Source organism: Oncorhynchus tshawytscha, linkage group LG02 (genome assembly GCF_018296145.1).
Source record: "Oncorhynchus tshawytscha isolate Ot180627B linkage group LG02, Otsh_v2.0, whole genome shotgun sequence".
In the NCBI taxonomy this organism is placed as follows: Eukaryota; Metazoa; Chordata; class Actinopteri; order Salmoniformes; family Salmonidae; genus Oncorhynchus; species Oncorhynchus tshawytscha.
The window spans coordinates 66971224-66987857 of NC_056430.1; the positions used below are offsets into that span (position 1 = coordinate 66971224).

Below are 16634 nucleotides of genomic sequence, written 5' to 3' on the forward strand. Positions count from 1 at the left end.
CACCTGAGATACATTTCAAGTCTCTGAATATGTAAATAGAAAAAAGGTACTTCTGTATTTTAAATACATTTGCAGAAATGTATAAAACCTATTTTTGCTGTGTCATTATTGGATGTTGTGTGTAGATTGAAGAGGATTTTTTTATTTACCCCTTTGAGAATAAGGCTGTAACAATTTCGGAAAAAAATCTAAATGTCTGAATACTTTCCGAAGGCACTGTACCACAAACCCCGAAGTGCCTTATGGCGGTTACTGTATAAACTGGTTACAAATGTAATTAGAGCAGTAAAAATATGTTTGCTGTCAGCCAATCAGTATTCAGGGCTCGAACCACCCAGTTCAAAAATGTATATAGGTCATTGAATAACGACACAGCCAACTGCGCCATTACCTTCAGAAATAAAAGACAGCCATGTATGGTCAAAAGTGACATTTAATTTGCGCCAATATTCATTGCGACTTTTACAGTGATAAAACAAACCTGCATGAATTTGGATGAACAAGTAACGGTCATGTAGCCCAGCTGACCGTTCAACATCTGCAGAACAGCACTTCAACATGAATTCACTAAAGCCATGTGTGCAATTTCATTTAAATTACATTTGAACAAAATTGACCTGTGTGTTATATATGTATGTATGCATGCATGTATGTGTAAATACATAGAACCACAGGTTTTCCCTGTACAAGGCAGACAGTAAAATAGGCATCAGACCTGTAAGAGAGACCATGACAGAAGTTTGAACAAGAACTGAGCAATTTGCTTACCGTACCAAATTGTCCAACATTGAGAATTTAAAAAAAAAAAAAAGAAAAGTAAAATGAGAACTAGGCAGAGCTGTCATAAGGTCACTTGTCATTCTATCAGATGGAGTACCACACACAAACAGGCATACTTTAGCTGTTGAGAAAGTTTCCCTTCCAAAAAATAAATAAAATCAGATACAATAAAATGTCATCTTGTTCTCCATTTCATGACATTAGAAAGCCCATTTTCTGGACATATTCACTGAATTTAGTCTTCAGAAATAATGACACCGGGGTTTGAGTAAACTGTTTGGATCCCCTGTGTGGATTTGAGTTTCCATAGAAATGTTCAAGTCCCAAACTTCATGCAACACTAGATCATGTACCCCAACAATGAATTAATATGACTCAATAAAGTCCAGTATAACCTTCAATTAAAATGAAACGTTCACAGTAAAACTTTTAGTTCCTTTTTTAATAGATTTTTATTTTTTTTAAACAAAAGGCTTCACCAAAATGTTTTGGTTGAGTCGGACTTGGAACAAACCAGGCGTGCATGCAGTTTTTACCAGACAATGAACACGGTGCAAAAGCAACAACTTCATATTAAATCCATTTGAGTATTTTTTGTTTTTTGTTTAAACCTTATCGATCGCGCATCAGAACTTTGCCATTGACACCGGATGGAGTGAGGGACAACTTAAACCTCATGCCCTTTGGCCAGAGGGCCTGTGACTACAGCACTACATATGCCAAGGGCTTGGATCAGGTACATAAAGTGCTTCTGTCAAAAAAAACATACAAAAATTAAAAAAGAGGGGGTATCAAAACAATGGACTCAGGGAGGGAGGAGAGGAAGAGGACGGGACGAAATTCCTGGACTCACAGATGAACAGGTGGAGATTCTTCTTTTAAAAAAGAGAAAAGGACAGCAGAGTTCTGAGAAAGAGAGATAGAGAAGGAGAGGGACCTCAACCGAGGATGAGGCTGGACTTTCCCCCTGGGGGGTTCCTGCGGCCTGATGTCATCCCAGCGGCGGGCTGAGAGGCCTCATTCCTCTGCTCTGGGGCAGGAATGACCTCAACCTCCACAGCGTTATCTAAACATGGGTAAGGAGACAGGATAACATGCCTGCCACTCAAACATTTAAAGATGTAATACTGCCACTTGAAGCTTTTAAAAACATCTGGTAATAAAAACAAAATCGATAGACAGAAACTACAAATGTTCAACATTTCAACACTACATACCATACTAAAAATCATATTTTTCCCTATAATTTAACTAGCATTGTGAATAAAATGAACCTTCTTAGAAGTTTACAGACATGAATATGTAGTCTTAATCTGGACAACTTGTTTAACAGTGGAAGTTAGCAAGAATCATTAAAATAGTCCTTACCAGCATTTCCCACGTCATTGTCTCCAGTCTAAGAGGAGATGAAGGGACAAAAAGGTAAGTGATTAGAAAACACAACAGAAAGGAGTAGGCCAAATACATGAAAGTGAAAGAAAATCCTCAATAAGGAATGCCCATTGTTTAACTTTGAGGAAACGTCAACATGGGAAATTCCAGATTTATCACCCCCACACACACAGCGTTGCGCCATCTCACCCCGGCGTTGGAGTCCTCGTGGTTGTTGGAGGAAGATTGGGCAGCACATCTCCTCAGTGGGGCTGAGGGCTCTCCACACAGCACTCCGGTGGGCTTCCCACCTGTAGATACACAGAATTGACACAGTTTGAGTCTCAATCCCTGGGAATTGCCTGGCTAATCACCAAGTGATTGAGGGCTTACATTCTAATTTAAGAACATCTCATGCCAGAAGTGATAACGTTTCAGATACTTGATAGAGTTATAAGCAGCCAAACACCTAATCAAGTAGAATGAAACTAAAACTGCTTAGCTCTGCCATTTCATGGATTGTTTTTAATTGCTAAATCACAAGGGGTTGTAAGTTATGACCTAGAAAGGAAAGTTTGGAGGAAGAGTGAGAGTTGAATTGGAAACACTCCAATTCAACACCCAGCCTGGGGACAAGCCAAAAACCATTCAGTCTCCCCACCTGACCTTTCAGACAGCATGCCGAACTCCCCTACTCAACAGCTGCTAATCAGACAAGTCAGTTGGATTTATACACTGAACAAAAATATCAAACGGCAAGAGATTTTACTGAGTCGGAGTTAAGAAAATCCATCAATTGAAATAAATTCATTAGGCTCTAATCTATGGATTTCACATGACTGGGAATACAGATACGAGTGTTGGTCACAGATATCTTTGTTAAAAAAAAAAGAATTAAAAAAAAAAAAGGTTAGGGGCATGGATCAGAAAACCAGTCAGTATATGTTGCGACCACCATTTGCCTCATGCAGTACGACATCAGTCGCATAGCGTTGACCAGGCTGTTGATTGTGACCTGAAACGGGAGCATTCACTGCAGGCAACGCAGAGATCCTCATGAATATTCCAGAATGGCTCAGACTCAGCCCTGCTGGGATTCAGTGTAGGAAGGAAGATCAATAGTGGAAGAGCTAATGTAATGACTATGGATTGGAGTTAAATTGGCCATTTCCTACACACGGTGACAGCTTTTCTTATAAGCTGTGTGAAGCGAACATGAATCACAGCATCATACATGAACACAATCTGCCCTCTTGTGGAGGAAGTTGCAACTTGCATCTCCATAGATTGTCTCCAGGTTCGATGAAGTTGAATTTAAGACCTTCTTAAAATGCCACTTGGAATGAAATTTAATATCAATTGTGAGGTCTGCGCACACCTGCTGATATTCCACTCCAGAAATGAGCCAGTTGGCAAAAAGTTGTATATTTAGGGCTGGCTCTTAAAGTGGAACTGACAGAGTTAACTCATTTACAAATGTGACTAGACAACCATAATTTACATTAAAAAAATATCAAATACCCAGGTCATGCTACAAAACCAAACTGAGGTTTTAAAAATAGGTTATATTTTACCCCCCAAAAAATACATGATGCAAAGTGAGGCATTGTTGACAATAGATGGGATGCAGTTGAATGCATGGTTAATATAATTCACCAATACATTTCTTGGTAGTCCAAATAATTCCATCAGGTTGTAAATACCATCAGGTACCTTGCTTGTTTCAGTGACTATTTTTGGGGGGGAAAACCCCCCCAAAAAACTGACAGACAATGTAACTAATACTGGGAATGTTAAAACAAATCAAACTAGCAAGGGCAATGATCAAGTCAGTCATATCCATCAAATGTATTTATAAAGCCTCTTTTACATCAGCCGATGTCACAAAGTGCTGTACAGAAACCCAGCATAAAATCCCAAACAGCAAGCAATGCAGAAGCACAGTGGATGAAACCTAGAGGAAGAAGGCTATGAGGGGTGGCCAGTCCTCTTCTGACTGTGCCGGGTAGAGATTATAACAGTACATGGGCAAGATGTTCAAACAGTCAGATGACCAGCAGGGTCAAATAATAATCAGTGGTTGTAGAGGGCGCAACAGGTTTCATCTGTGAGCGTTGCAAAATAAAATGTACATGTTATTCAATAATTTCATCCAAACTCCTCAAGCGCATCAGACTCCTGCATAGCCAGGTGTTAAAATAGAAGAACTTGGTTCTATTTTAGCCATTTGACGCGCTGCATGTCCCGCCTCTCCCATCTACTCATTGGTTATTACGAGCATTTACCCACGTGTCATTGAAAGATGGAGGTCCACACTCCAGTCGGTGATGGTAATGCACCTTAAAGTTGGTTGCCAACCACCATCAAAATTCTATAAATACAAATAAAATGTTTTTAATCAAACCTATGCATTTCAGGTAAAATAACAACCCATGTTAATCTCCCAGGACAAATTAGCAAGCAAGTTCAGGGATGCAAACTAGTGAGGGCCCAAAAAGGATACCTTTTGGCAAAAAAAAAAAAAAAAAAAAAAAAGTGACTAGTTTGCATCCCCGAGCAACAGCTAGCTAAAATGTTTAATATGCATTTCAACCCCAAAATAAATATACTTGGTTTTGGCATTTTAACCTGGGTGTCATGAACGCATTTGGTAGGGATAGACAATCAACATGCACGAGCGGAGCCAGTTTGGTCATCCAGACAGAAAGTCAGGCAACCAGTAGGCCTAGGTTACAGAAAAACAAACATTAAAAAGCAATCGCGAAAGTTGGTTCCATACTGCAATTAGCTGGAAACAAAGTTGTCAAAAACTAGCAGTTTCATGTGAGATGAAAATAGCTGTTCAAAATTTTGAAAAAGGGTAGATCTAATATGCATCTAGCATTGGTTGGTAATATGACTAGGATTGTGCCTTTGGCCAGAAGACAATGAAAGAAAGTTAACAAAATAATTGCCTCCACAGATAGTCTGATTTTGGCAAGGCTACTTTGGAGCAAGGCAAAGCGCGTAGTAAAACTGTTCAGGTGTGCAACAACTATGATTTCAAAATGCATACTGCCTCCAGCTCATTGCAAAGTGGTGTGTGACACACTGATGAAGACTGCCTTCAGTTGCCTTTATACACTGCTCAAAAAAATTAAGGGAACACTAAAATAACACATCCTAGATCTGAATGAATGAAATATTCTTATTAAATACTTTTTTCTTTACATAGTTGAATGTGCTGACAACAAAATCACACAAAAATGATCAATGGAAATCAAATGTATCAACCCATGGAGGTCTGGATTTGGAGTGACACTCAAAATTAAAGTGGAAAACCACACTACAGGCTGATCCAACTTTGATATAATGTCCTTAAAACAAGTCAAAATGAGGCTCAATAGTGTGTGTGGCCTCCACGTGCCTGTATGACCTCCCTACAACGCCTGGGCATGCTCCTGATGAGGTGGCGGATGGTCTCCTGAGGGATCTCCTCCCAGACCTGGACTAAAGCATCCGCCAACTCCTGGACAGTCTGTGGTGCAACGTGGCGTTGGTGGATGGGGCGAGACATGATGTCCCAGATGTGCTCAATTGGATTCAGGTCTGGGGAACGGGCGGGCCAGTCCATAGCAGCAATGTCTTCCTATTGCAGGAACTGCTGACACACTCCAGCCACATGAGATCTAGCATTGTCTTGCATTAGGAGGGGTCTCAAGGGGTCTGAGGATCTCATCTCGGTACCTAATGGCAGTCAGGCTACCACTGGCGAGCACATGGAGGGCTGTGCGGCCCCCCAAAGAAATGCCACCCCACACCATGACTGACCCACCGCCAAACCGGTCATGCTGGAGGATGTTGCAGGCAGCAGAACGTTCTCCACGGCGTCTCCGGACGTCTCACGTCTGTCACATGTGCTCAGTGTGAACCTGCTTTCACCTGTGAAGAGCACAGGGCGCCAGTGGCGAATTTGCCAATCTTGGTGTTCTCTGGCAAATGCCAAACGTCCTGCACGGTGTTGGGCTGTCTTGCTAATTGCCTATAATTTCTACCTGTTGTCTATTCCATTTGCACAACAGCATGTGATATTTATTGTCAATCAGTGTTGCTTCCTAAGTGGACATTTTGATTACACAGAAGTGTGATTGACTTGGAGTTACATTGTGTTTAAGTGTTCCCTTTACACTGCTCAAAAAAATATATATTTACGCTCAGTGTGTCGTCTTGATCGCTGGTGAAAAGTTTGTTTCTGTTGGAGTTTCGTCCACTCTAACTTGGTTAGAGGGGATGGTTCAGAGTGACATTCATTCATTTGTTATAGAATGGATGTTTCGGCGGTTGCCGTTCTTCGCATTCAATGATACCGAATTCATAGCTGCAGACTAGTAATTTATATCAAACACTTGTTCTTATTCTGTCAGTATTGATAGTCTAGGAGTTTAACCACGTGGTATGGTTAAAAGATTCAGCAATGGTCTACAACCTTAGTCCTCTCCTAATGGAGAAAAACATGGTCTGGTGATATTTTCACGAAGTTGGGTTTTATTCGGAATTGCAGAAAAGGGGCTGTCCCAGGATGCCTGACCCTAACTGGGCTCAGGGGCGGTCCTCTGATTTAGTTCAAATCAAAAAGGAATTGTATTTTCCTTCATTAAACAGTCCAAAATCATGTTACACAATTTTACAAACAGTATTATGCTCACTCATTCATCTTATACAACAATTAGATGTAAACCTCATATCTGAGGCTATTATATAACAGCGTTATGGTAATGTGGCCACACAGTCTCCCATGAGCTTCCCCAAGTTGTAACAAACGGGCCAGTTTGTTTGAGCTAAGCTGGATTCTTCACCGATCTTTTAAACTTTCTCCGGAACATGAAATTTGGTCGTACCTCAAGTTCTGTGAGGTGGAAGAAATTCCTTTGTTCTCTATGAAAATTTCCTCTGCCTCTTATACTGTGTGGCAGGGTCTTCTCAGGAATTTACGACCTCTCTGACCACAGCAGCCTAGTTGAAGGAGGCAGGGAGAGGGGGATGGGGCTTGCTGTACCCAAAGAGGGCAACGTCATCACACGACATGCGTGTGATAGACACATAACGAAAACACACGCACCAATTGAATTCACTAAATTATGCAAATTAACCTATAGACTGATAAGCATGACAAGTCAAATGCATTTACATTGACTGGTATTTTTTCCTCTCCCAGACTATTGGCCAGTGCTAATTTTATGCATTAATTAATGTCTACATTCCTTTTTGCCACATTTATTCTTAGACAACTTAATGCACACTTTTAAATTGTATTATGTGAGCTAAACAAATAAAATGTATAATATATACATTTATTAATAATGTTACCGTCCCCACGACATCCATGCCACCACCACAGAAAAATATTGGCAGTAGAACGGCCTTACAGAACAGCTCAGTGACTTACGTGGCACATTTCCAACAAGTCAGTTCATCAAATTTCTGCCCTGGTCAACTGTATGTGCTGTTATTGTGAAGTGGAACCGTCTAGGAGCAATAGCGGCTCAGCCGCAAAGTGGTAGGCCACACAAGCTCACAGATCCAGACTTTTGAAGTGCATACAAATCTTCTGTCCTCGGTTGCTTCACTATAGAGTTCCAAACTGCCTCTGAAAGCAACGTCAGCACAAGAACTGTTCATCGGGGCTTCATGAAATGGGTTCCCATGGCCAAGCAGCCGCACACAAGCCAAAGATCACCATGCACAATACCAAGGTTCTGCTGGAGTGGTGTAAAGCTCTCCGCCATCAGACTCTGGAGCAGTGGAAACGCGTTCTTTGGAGTGATAAATCAAGCTTCACCATCTGGCAGTCCGACAGAAGAATCTGGGTTTGGCAGATGCCAGGAGAACGCAACCTGCCCGAATGCATAGTGCCAACTGTAAAGTTTGGTGGAGGAGGAATAATGATCTGAGGCTGTTTTTCATGGTTCGGGCTCGGCTCCTTAGTTCCAGTGAAGGGAAATCTTAATGCTATAGCATACAATGACATTCTAGAAGATTCTGTGTTTCCAACTTTGTGGCCACAGTTTGCGGAAGGTCTTTCCCTGTTTCAGCATGACAATGCGCCCATGCACAAAGCAAGGTCCATACAGAACGAGATCCGTGTGGAAGAACTTGACTGGCCTGCACAGAGCCCTGACCTCAATCCCATCGAACACCTTTAGGATGAATTGGAATGCCGACGGTGAGCCAGGCCTAATCGGCCAGCTTCAGTGACCGACCTGACGAATGCTTGTGGCTGAATGGAAGCAAGTCCCCGAAGCAATGTTCCAACATGTAGTGGAAAGCCTTCCCAGCAAAAGGGGGGGGACCAACTCCACATTAATGCCAATGAGTTAGGAAAAAGCAGTTTGACGAGCAGGTGTCCACATACTTTTGGTCATCTGTACTTTCATTGCAGGAAGAAGGTTAATGCGCATCACTGTTGACCAAATATTGGCTCTAACCAGGATAGAAAGAGGAGTGGAAGACAACTGAGCAAGAGGACAGGTACATTAGAGCATCTAGTTTGAGAAATAGACATCTCACAAGTCCTCAACTGGCAGCCTCATTAAATAGTACCCGCAAAACACCAGTCTCAATGTCAACAGGGATGCTGGGGTCACCGCTTGACAATTTCTAACATGGAATAGCCTTCATTACTCAGGACAAGAATAGACTGACGAGTTTCAGAAGAAAGGTCTTTGTTTCTGGACATTTTGAGCCTGTAATCAAACCCACAAATACTGATGCTCCAGATACTCAACTAGCCTAAAGGCGGCCAGTTTTATTGCTTCTTTAAATCAGAACAGTTTTCAGCTGTGCTAAAATAATTGCAAAAGGGTTTTCTAATAAAATTAGCCTTAAAATTATAAAAACTTGGATTAGCTAACAACGTGCCTTTGGATCACAGGAGTGATGGTTGCTGATAATGGGCCTCTGTACGCCTATGTAGATATTCCATTACATTTTTTTTTTACGTTTCCAGCTACAATATTCATTTACAACATTAACAATGTCTACAGTATTTCTGATCAATTTGTTATTTTAAAATGGACAACAAGTTGTTTTTTCTTTTTTAATTAGCTTTTCTTTCAAACAAAGACATTTCTAAGTGACCGCAAACTTTTTAATGGTGGCGTAAATGTTATGGCTTTTCAATCTCTGCCATACTCTGGATTCAGAGCCATTTAATAGAAAGAGGGTTTTCTTTAATAGCTTCTCTAAATGTCAAACAAGTAAAGTGTGGTGTACCGCAGGGCAGCTCTTTAGGCCCTCTACTCTTTTCTATTTTTACCAATGACCTGCCACTGGCATTAAAACAAAGCATGTTTGTCCATGTATATCTATATGGTTGAATCATAAGTGTCAGCAGCCACAGCTAACGAAGTACTGAAACCCTTAACAGAGTTGTGACAGTTTTGGAAAGGGTGGCCAGTAATAAACTGGTCCTGAACATCTAAAACTAAGAGCATTGTATTTGGTACAAATGATTCCCTAAGTTCTAGACCTCAGCTGAATCTGGTAATGAATGGTGTGGCTGTTGAACAAGTTGAGACTAAATTACTTTGCGTTACCTTTCATTGTAAACGGTCATGGTCAAAACATATAGATTCAAATGGTTATAAAGATGGGGAGAGGGTTGGCCGTAATAAAGAGATGCTCTGCTTTTTTCACACCGCACTCCAAAAAGCAAGTCCTGCAGGCTCTAGTTTTGTCTCATCTTGATTATTGTCGTCGAGTGATGCAAGGAAAGACCTAGTTAAGCGGCACGTCTTGCTCTTCATTATAGTCGAAGGTATAATTCTTATGAGAAACATTGTGTTGAAAATCCCAAATTGTTTGCATAGTCAGCTCTGACACACACTTACCCCACTAGACATGCCACCAGGGGTATTTTCACAGTCCCCAAAATCAGAACAAATGCAAGAAAAGTCACAGTATTACATAGAGCCATTTTATTGCATTGAACTCTATTCCATCTCATATTGCTCAAATGTACAGCAAACCTGGTTTAAAAAAACTGATAAAGCAACACCTCACAGCACCTCTTCCATATTTTACCTAGATAGTGTGTATGTATTGATATGTACGCTACACGTGCCTTTTAAAAAATATTGATGAAGTTCTGTCCATGAGCTGTTCTTGTCTATTAATGTTCTGTATTGTCATATTTCATGTGGACCCAGGATAAGTAGCTGCGGATTTTGCAACAGCTAATGGGGATCCTAAAAAAATAACAAAAAATGTATAGGAAATCTTGTTCTCTGGCAACGGCCCGACTCGCACATGACGTGCACACATGGTTGGATAGCTTTAGAAAAAGTGCACCTCCAGTATTATTTGATAAAATAGTAATAACTGCAACAATTAAGCAGTGGCACTATAATGGAAACACTGTAGTCATCTCAGTTGCATTTAAGAATCTGAGATAAATGAATTTAAGATTTAAAGACTAAGGACCCGCACTGAGAAGTTTTGATAAATTACATAGGCTACATACAGCTAGAGGCACAGTATAAGTATTACACAAGAGGCTGAGGTAGGGTGATGGGTTACCAGGTGGGTTGTTCCTCCGATGAGCGTGTGGGTCATCTGGTTCAGCGAAGATGTTGGAGGCCATCTTGTTTTTGCGATTGGGGGGCTTTTCCTCATCATTGCCAAAAGAGATGTTGGAGGCTCCTCCAGGGGGGCGCAGGACCCTAAGAGACAAAGCAATGAGAAAAGTATTGAGAAAAATAAAATAACTAGCCTAACTTGTATACTTCTTACTGGTATAGCCTTAAACTAGGATTTGTACCCTCTAAGAGTTCCTACTGAAGAAAAAATAATAATAAATACACACCTGTCTGAAATTTCGCACAGGACAAAGGGCATCATCCCCAGGCTATTTTGGGAGGAAGTCTGTGTCTGGTGCGCAACACTACATTAGAGCCTTCCTGACTACTGTCATTATGGTGGTCTGGTTAGCTGACACATTGACTAGAGCTAATCTATGCTGACACACAAAATGCTTTGAATTCATGTTAGAGATGGGCTCCTGCTGGCGCCACTATCTCTTCCTGCAGTGAGTGAACCCACCTTTAAGCCGAGGACTTAGAAGAGGATGAAAAATGGGTGTGACAAAACCATGGAGACCAAATGTGAGGATTTTTAAAGCATGAAAGAATCTTTGAAATGGCAGCTTCTCTGCATTGAGATAATGATTTTAAAAAAACAATACCTTCTGCTATGATTAACAATTAAATATATATTTTTGATTTACATGCCTTGTGCTTGCATAAATGTAAACCAGGTGAAAGCTCACTTGATCGATTTTTACGATAACAGACATTTTAGGTTCCCCCATCCCACTTGCCCCAGAGGCACACTACAACCAGCGGGTCATAAAATATCCAGATGTCATTGTAGCCAGTTGTCTCTGTATGTGGGGCAGCTGCTTCGGCCTGATATCAACCTTAATCAAGCCGGCTAAACCAACCAGATGTAAAATAATTTAAGTCTGATTAGCATAGTTGGTTTTGCAAATCAGTAACTAGCTAGCCGAATAGCTGGTTAGTGAATATTTAATTTGAGCAAATCTGGTTATGGAAGAGGGCTGCATGGTCGTGATTGGCAAAGTGGATACTACTAACGTTAGTCGGATAGAAAAATCATCTTCCACAGGGGGCCCCACCCAACCATAAAATGAACTGTTATTGATTTGCTAGCCAACGACAAGTTTCATGCTAGCAGTCTGGCTCTAGTGTCATGCACCCTGCATTGAATAAAAGAAGCAAATGTTGATTCCTTTGAAGGCAATCAGTTAGAACCATTAGCATGCTTTTACACACCTACGAGTACGTCGTTAGCTAGCTACATTCACTAGCTAAATGCTAGCAAGCTAACGTTAGTTAGCCTGTTCCACATACAAAGAGGCAAATGTCAACGGTGGTTGTGTCCACAGACGCATTTAACGTGAAATACATCCGCTCACAAATAATTTAAAAAGCCATTAATACGAACAGGTTAAGAAAGGTGTCTATTGTTTGACAACTAGCTAGTTAAAGGTTAGCTAGCTAACTTAGCTGTCTAGAGGAGGGCTGCATCATTTGACATTTGGCTGAAAATGCAAGGCTCTTGACATGTCATGAGGCTTACCTGGAGCTGCTTTTTGCTCCGGCTTCCATGCCTGAATATATAGTTGTCGTCGTCATTTTGTGAGAGGCTGGTAGGAGTTAATAAGCTATTGCAAATAACAAGACGATTTTAGACCAATATTTCACCACCTCAGACTCGTTTTACTCCACCCGGTACAAGCAAAATGATCAATCGGATTTAAAAAAAAAAAACGTGAAGAGGGCGTTTCCATGGTTGAATTGCCACCCACAAAAGGACGATTCGTTCTTCTGATTGGTTCCTGACTCATAAATCATGCATTTGATTGGAGAATCGGTGTACGACCTGCGCGCTCAAGGAAAAGCAAACCGTCCTTAGCAACAAACAAAAAATAATCCATATGATGTCTGAATCTAGAGATTTTATAACCCTCCTTTCTGTACAATCAAACATTTTGAGATAAATATTTTCCTGACAAATACTTCTGTTTTTACCCCCCATACAGAATCAGTCAGTTGATACAACAGAGAACAATAATGAAAAATCTGACTATATGATTCAGACAGGTCACCTAGAATGCATTTACACAGGCAGCCCAATTCTGATCTATATTCCACTAATTGGTATTTTGACCAATCATATCAGATCTTTTTCAGAACTGATCTGATTGGTCAAAATACCAATTAGCAAAAAAATATATCAGAATTGGGCTTCCTGTGTAAACGGATGGTTGATCATCATCATTATGTCGCAACTTGGATTTTTGCACATTTATTAAAAATAAAAAACATAAATATCTCTTTTACATAAGTATTCAGACCCTTACTATGAGACTCAAAATTGAGCTCAGGTGCATCCTGTTTCCATTGATCATCCTTGAGCTGTTTCTACAACTTGATTGGAGTCCAACTGGGGTAAATGCAATTTATTGGACATGATTTGGAAAGGCACTCACCTGTCTGAGGTCCCACAGTTGACAGTGCATGTCAGAGCAAAAACCAAGCCATGAGGTCAAAGGAATTGTCCGTAAAGCTCAGAGACTGGATTGTGTCGAGGTACAGATCTGGGGAAGGGTACCAAAATATTTTTGCAGCATTGAAGGTCCCCAAGAACACAGTGGCCTACATCATTCTTCAATGGAAGAAGTTTGGAACCACCAAGACTCTTCCTAGAGCTAGTTGCCTGTCCAAACTGAGCAATTGGGGAAGAAGTGCCTTGGTCAGGGAGGTGACCAAGAATTTGATGGTAACTCTGATAGAGCTCCAGAGTACCTCTGTGGAGATAAGAGAATGTTCTAGGACAACCATCTCTGCAGCACTCCACCAATCAGGCAGTTATGGTAGAATGCCAGATGGAAGCCACTCCTCAGTAAAAGGCACATGATAGCCTGCTTGGAGTTTGTCTAAAAGGCACCTGAAGACTGACCATAAGAAATTATTCTCTGGTCGGATGAAACCAAGATTGAACTCTTTGGCCCAAATGCCATGCGTCATGTCTGGAGGAAATCAGACAGAGCTTGAGAGGATCTGCAGAGAATGGGAGAAACTCCCCAAATGCAGTTGTGCCAAGCTTGTAGCGTCATACCCAAGAAGGCTCGAGGCTGTAATTGCTACTAAAGGTGCTTCAACAAAGTAAAGGATCTGAATACTTATGTAAATGTAATCAGTGTTTATATAAACTTGCAAAAATGTCAAACTATTTTTGCGTCATCATTATGGGGTATTGTGTGTAGCTTGAGGGGGGATAGCCTTATTCTAAAATGTATAAAATTAACAAAATGTGGATAAAGTTAAGGGGTCTTAACTTTCCAAAGGCACTGTATATATGACAGAGACATATTTAAAAAAGAATCAATTTATTTAACAATAACATGTGAGTCGATTTAAATGCAGGCTTATTGGAGAACATCAATACAAGTTGCATCGCAAACAACTTCTACAATTATTAAAAAGAAAGAATCCATCTCTGAAAACAGAAGTCTGACCAGCAATTGTCAAAACGGGTGAATTAGATGTAAAGAACTTACACACCTTCCAAAAGACATTGTCCAGAATTGTAGGCTTTGATTGCTGGATTAGTTCAGCACATGAAACAGGATCTGACAATGGGTACTCTCACTCAGATGTTTTTGTACAGAATAAACTCAATAATATACAACCGTATGTTATGTGAATGTCAGAATGAATGGTATTGACGTGTAGAACTAGGTATGCTGAACCCCAAATTGACCCAACTCCTGTATACCTGAAAGGATTGGAAGTACGGCTATAACACAGCAAGTCATATTAACATATTGGTCAAACCTATCCAATCTTTTCAGATTGGCATTAAGTGCCTAGGGATAGGAGTTAGAAGCAGAGTTTCAGAAAATACATTATTAGGGAACGTAGAGGCGAGCTGACAGGGGAGGTAGGGGTGTTGGTGGGGAACATAGGCCCCTAGTGAAGAAAACCTCCCGTTTGCTGCTGGAACACATCAATTGTGTCTTCATCTTCCATTTCCAACTGACAAAACAAAAGTCATAGTCAAGATCAGTTATAGCATCAGCAATTTATGTTTTTTTCTACCCGTGTAAACATTCTTCGTGGGCAGAATAAAACATGTTTTTCAAATATATTTTGGGGGGGTATTTTGAAGTTTTATTGACAGGTTCAGATCAGAATGTTAAATGGAGAGCCAGATGAGAGGATTATAGGAGAGGAAGTAAGGGATTGAACCTCTGCCTCCAGGGGCCCTATGTGGTCCTGGAGGCAGACCCCGCCACAGGATAAATCCATTTGCCAATGAACAGTCAACTCAAACATATAAGAGGAACCAAGGATTTGATCCAACAATAACAAACCTTGTCGACCAACTTACTTGTGCTGGTGTGTCTGTCTCGTTGATGGGTTGACCATCAAACCGGAACCGGATTTGCCTAATCGTCAGGCCCTGTGGAAAGGCATCACAAGACACAAAAATTTGAACTGCAAATACGCAATTCTTCAATCAAGGGAACTTGTGCATGGCAATAAAACCCTCAGTCTGAGTGCATGTATACAGGTCGTCAGGTAGCGAGTACCACTTCCTCCCGATTCGGCTTATACCTTGCGCGAACTCGGGAGCTCTGCCTTGTTAGCACACGTGACCTCCCTCCTGAAGCGTATTACCAGACCGCGCCACATGGAAAGCTAGCTACTCCCTATCGCAAGTGGGGATACTTCAGGCTGAGGAGTAAGTTTCACACATCCCCATGTCCTACACATGCATGTTTGTTAGTCAATGGATGTTGCCTTACCTGTCTTTCGCAATATGCTTTCATGAGTTTGCTGAGAGGTGTGTGCCTTTTGATCTTGAACTGCACCACTGAGCCGTCTTGTCCTGCCACCTTCAAGTTGATGTGGTCATTGTTCTCCGTCTTTACTCCTTCCTAAAAACAAATAAAACATTATATGATTAGAGAAGGGAGTGGATATTTGGTACATTCTCTAGTAACTAAACTATCCCTCACATTAAACTAAGTTTCAAATCACGGATTATGATATTTGGATAGACATTATTGTGAAGTGCAATGTTCTGCACGGAATACTCCCGATTCATAACAATTACAACAAGCTAATTGATCATGTTAGCATGCTAACAACTGTATGTAGCTAGCTGCCATACTGTTATTTGGGCACGGGCCCTCGACGTTAGCTAGCTAGCCATCTAGGTTGCATCCGCGCATCATGACAAGAAAACACATGAATATGAATTACATTTAAATTAGAAAATTAAACTGATTTTGACTGACAAAACATGAATAAATCACAAAAGCCACATTGTTACTGATATTATTCGCTAGCTAACTACACGCTAGCAGTTAGCCTAGGCAAGCGGTCCAGACCGATTCAGAAATATTTCCTACTAAATCAACCGGTTAAGTAAATTAGCTGCTCTAAACCCCAAACCTTTTCAGAATATCATACAGGCCAACATAACGAGAATACAACTTCACTGTCTATATTGCGAATAAAATACGTTTCATTGCTCACCTTGGGTTTTTCGTCTGCCATGGCTGCTACACTTCAGCGACTTTGCGCTTTCTCCACGAAGCTTGGGCAGGAGCGCGACTTCCATCTGCGCCAGTTTGGAGAGCAGTCTGTGCTGCTCTTTTTCCATGACGATACATTTCTGAGCACTCACAGTGTGTGCACAGTGTTACATTTCTGAGCACTCACAGTGTGTGCACAGTGTTACATTTCTGAGCATTCACAGTGTGTGTGCAGTGTTACATTTCTGAGCATGCACAGTGTGTGTGCCCAGTGTTGCTTGTTGGTGTGAAACTAAACTTAAAAATACAAAAGTAAAATGACATGTTCCAGGAGGTTTGATTATTTATAGGCGTTTCCTCGCCGGAAATCAACGTC

The 16634-nt window shown here is 41.0% G+C and overlaps 2 protein-coding genes across 2 annotated transcripts; both read right to left on the reverse strand.

The window, feature by feature from the left end:
- Positions 1 to 415: 415 nt before the first annotated feature.
- On the reverse strand, positions 416 to 12468 carry LOC112264126 (jupiter microtubule associated homolog 1). Its single transcript, XM_024440713.2, has 5 exons — positions 12289 to 12468; positions 10708 to 10850; positions 2362 to 2462; positions 2149 to 2176; positions 416 to 1846 (listed from the first exon to the last, which is right to left on the reverse strand). Exons 1-5 carry the CDS (start codon positions 12342 to 12344, stop codon positions 1719 to 1721), a joined length of 456 nt encoding a protein of 151 aa, XP_024296481.1. The 5' UTR covers positions 12345 to 12468; the 3' UTR covers positions 416 to 1718.
- A 1616-nt stretch (positions 12469 to 14084) lies between these two features.
- LOC112264117 (small ubiquitin-related modifier 2) lies at positions 14085 to 16501 on the reverse strand. The gene is made up of 4 exons (XM_024440706.2): positions 16260 to 16501; positions 15524 to 15655; positions 15106 to 15177; positions 14085 to 14750 (listed from the first exon to the last, which is right to left on the reverse strand). Exons 1-4 carry the CDS (start codon positions 16278 to 16280, stop codon positions 14685 to 14687), a joined length of 291 nt encoding a protein of 96 aa, XP_024296474.1. The 5' UTR covers positions 16281 to 16501; the 3' UTR covers positions 14085 to 14684.
- Positions 16502 to 16634: the final 133 nt, after the last annotated feature.